Raw genomic sequence first — 3,251 nt, 5'->3', positions numbered from 1 at the left:
TCATTGGAGAATTTAATATGGAGGGAACGCGAATATGGCATTGCCGTATAGATTTATGAAACAATGTATGTGTTACCAGTTTGGCATGATTACACATTGGTGAGCGGTAACAAATACTACAAAAATATTACTATAAAAGCTATACTACTGCAGACGCAAACAGTAACCAAAATAAATAAATTTAGACCAACGAATCCGTAATAAAGAATGCATGGCAAATTAATAAATGGTTTTTTGTGAAATTTTATCTAGGTGCCCATTCGCTAAAGAAAATGACGTTTGTACTATATCCCCTTCAGTCATACATTTTAGCAAAGTGCAGGAAAATTCCCACATATATTTTTTCTGTAAAAGGATGTCCCAGGGACACAAATAAAGAAAAGAAAAAAAATGTTTTTACTTTTGCCTAAGTTTTAGCACGTGTACACATATGTGTACATTGTGACTCAGTCAGCACACATGACTGAAGGCACAAATACATGTCTCAGACAATGAATTGGTTTATTTCATACAAAAAATGATGTTATTAGCACATGCTGTCTTTGCACAAAACCATTAAGATAAAGACATTGTCTCACTTGTTGTGGAAAGTATAGAAACAGTCATTCGTCGCCGAAAGACACAGGAAGACATTGCATTTCCTGCACCGGACTCGCGTCCTTGACCTGCAGCCTTCCAACTTGCAACGCTGAGCAAAACTATTGCCTGTGTGTGCTGGCCAGTGGTGTAGGCCATCATACCGTACGGCATTTACAGGCCGAAGCTCAGCATTGTGCACTTTTCTCGGTGGCTCCTTGGCTTCGTTGCTTGGTCGACCGCGTTTCTTGGCACCATTCTTGTGAGACATGATTAGCGCTAATCCCACATTGTTCTGAAAAGCTAAAAAGTCCTGGACTTTCCTGCGTGGGATGGAGTTGTCATTCGCGTCGGTCAGGTATTCTTGCCAGCTATTTACAAGAGCAAATGATGTAAAGTGAGAAATTACTCGCACTGGCCACTTTCTCGTTCGTTGTTTTAGTGGGTACAAGGATAGCAAGAAATCCATCTTGTCGACTCCGCCCATCGATTCGTTGTACTTGGTGATAATTTCTGGGCATGGTATGTCGACATGCTGCTTTGTGGACTCACTCCACCGCTTCACAGTTTTTGCCTCCCCAACACCCACAAACGTTGACGCAACATTCACGATGCCATTGTCCTGCCACCTTACAACTGTTACGTCACCTCCTCTAGTGACCCTGGCATCCATACTGCCGCGTCCTTCCTTTTTCAACACTTTGTCAGTCTTCAATGGGCATCCCTGCAATCTGTTGCTGCGGATAGTGCCAATGGCCCAAATGCCCATTTCTTTTAGCTCCTGGAGTAGCGGAATAGATGTAAAATAATTGTCAAAATACAATTTGAAGTTCTCTTGTTTAGGGAGACCTTCTACCAACCTCATGACAATAGAGCCACCAAGCCCAAGATGCTTGTGCTCGGCAGATGTGCCGGTACCTTTGCCTTGATAAATCTCAAAGTCATGTGCTACCCCACTGGAGCTGCACCGAAGAAACACTTTCACCCCTTCGGGGTTTGGCTTGTTCCGTACAAATTGTTTGGCCGCAACTCTTCCCGTGAAGGGGATCATTTGCTCATCGATGCTGTTTTTTTCAGTCGCAGGTAACTCTAAGCACCTCTTCCTTACAGCATCAAGGAGCGGTCGTACTTTCCAAAACTTGTCTGTACCAGTATGGTTTGCATCTGGCTCTGTGACGTGCAACGCTGACCGCAACCTGAAAAATCTGTTCACGCTCATGGCTTCCGACACGCTCTGTATTTGCGTGGCAGGATTCCAATACATTCTGATGCGTGGGAATTTCAGGGTTCCCATTATCATTAGCATCCCGAAAAACGTTTTCACTTCTTCTGGAGTTGTTCCCAGGATGGCTCCTCCTGTCTGCAGTGAGTAGATGTTCGTACAACGCGCAATTTCTTCAAAAATGTCGTCTGTGATGTACCGTAAGAAGTACTCAAGTGGTTCACTCACAAGATTGACATCAGTGTCACTGGAGCGATGAAATGTTGTGGGGGGCCGGTCAAATTCCGCAGTTGTCCAAACCACTTTCCTTTTTTGTCGATTGATGACTTCTGCTTGTTCATCACTGTTCACTAATCCGGACGGATGAGCATCACTGCCTGTGGTGCCCGCCTGCAAAATACAATTATTCCATTACTGCCCTGAAAAATGGGTTGCACTCCCATCCGCGCCTACCATTTTGCCACTGATCCACAAAAGAATAGCTCATGCCTACTCTAGGGTTACTGGCCGCAAAAACGAATACTTTTTTTGAAACCCAACTAAGCAGCACAGTACAAAAGCAAAGCAACGTAGACTAAGGTAAGTATTGAATTGGGATAGAAAAAACGAAGCCACAGCATTTCTACACTCACCAGCTGACTTGTATGTCCTTCCTCCTCATCGTCGTCGTCAGACAGACCAATGTCCGACGTGTTGCCATCGGCGATTCCGGACAGCAGCCTTTCAGCCCTCTCAGAATCAAGCCTCCCTCGGTTTGTCGCATGATTTCTCAAGTCTGAAATGGCGAAACACCCAAATATTTATTAGAAAATTGCCAACTACGAGAAACTCCAGCAGTCGGTCTGTGCCGCTTGGGGCACGCCATACACAATTGTGTACGCAAGATTTCACAATCAATTTTCTATCTTGAAATAATACTTCTAACACATTCTGCGGTTTTTCTGTGTTCCTTAGGTACAAAACAGCATAAAAAATCTAGACACTTGCCTTCTAAAAGTATCAATACTAAAGGAAAATTCAATTTTGTAAGGGACTTACCGGTATCACCGTAGAATGTGGTGGCATCCATTTTGGAAGTGGCTGTTTACTGCTTTATTTCTTGTCAACAAGAACAGATGGCGCTAGTAGTACTGCACAAAGCCCATACAACTTTTTACAACAAATATCGCGCGCGAAATTTGAATCAGAAGGAAGAAAAAAAAATCAAAAGAATCGCGTACACGTATGTGTACGCCGTGACTGAAGGGGATATTTTTCTGTTTTGTTTTATGAGAATACCTGAATGACATGTCATCAACGAAAGAATTCTCAGAAAATCACAACATCTTGCCCCTCTCACGGTTGCTGGTTTAACGAGATTGCGTAAACCCAATTACTACTTACTACAAAAATGCCCAAAATCTGATGCGCAAATGTATTGTCACATTGGTATCTGGCACTCTCTTTGATTAAT

The 3,251-nt window shown here is 43.2% G+C and overlaps 1 protein-coding gene across 1 annotated transcript; it reads right to left on the bottom strand.

The window, feature by feature from the left end:
• Positions 1 to 480: 480 nt before the first annotated feature.
• On the bottom strand, positions 481 to 3,032 carry LOC119167621 (piggyBac transposable element-derived protein 3). The gene is made up of 3 exons (XM_037419126.2): positions 2,837 to 3,032; positions 2,431 to 2,573; positions 481 to 2,188 (listed from the first exon to the last, which is right to left on the bottom strand). The coding sequence occupies exons 1-3, from the start codon at positions 2,865 to 2,867 to the stop codon at positions 575 to 577; spliced, it is 1,788 nt and encodes a 595-aa protein (XP_037275023.2). The 5' UTR covers positions 2,868 to 3,032; the 3' UTR covers positions 481 to 574.
• Between the last annotated feature and the right edge of the window lie 219 nt (positions 3,033 to 3,251).

This window comes from Rhipicephalus microplus, chromosome 4 (genome assembly GCF_043290135.1).
Source record: "Rhipicephalus microplus isolate Deutch F79 chromosome 4, USDA_Rmic, whole genome shotgun sequence".
Taxonomy (NCBI): Eukaryota; Metazoa; Arthropoda; class Arachnida; order Ixodida; family Ixodidae; genus Rhipicephalus; species Rhipicephalus microplus.
The sequence above is the reverse complement of the archived record's forward strand: the minus strand, read 5'-3'. Positions and strand labels throughout refer to the sequence as shown.

What these genes read in the sequence shown, in the direction of transcription:
- LOC119167621 (XM_037419126.2), bottom strand. Translation starts at nt 2,867, where the DNA reads ATGGATGCCACCACATTCTACGGTGATACCG. An exon ending in CACATTCTACGGTGATACCG is followed by an intron (nt 2,574 to 2,836) that starts GTAAGTCCCTTA and finishes TCGCCATTTCAG; the next exon opens with ACTTGAGAAATCATGCGACA. An exon ending in AAGGACATACAAGTCAGCTG is followed by an intron (nt 2,189 to 2,430) that starts GTGAGTGTAGAA and finishes TGTATTTTGCAG; the next exon opens with GCGGGCACCACAGGCAGTGA.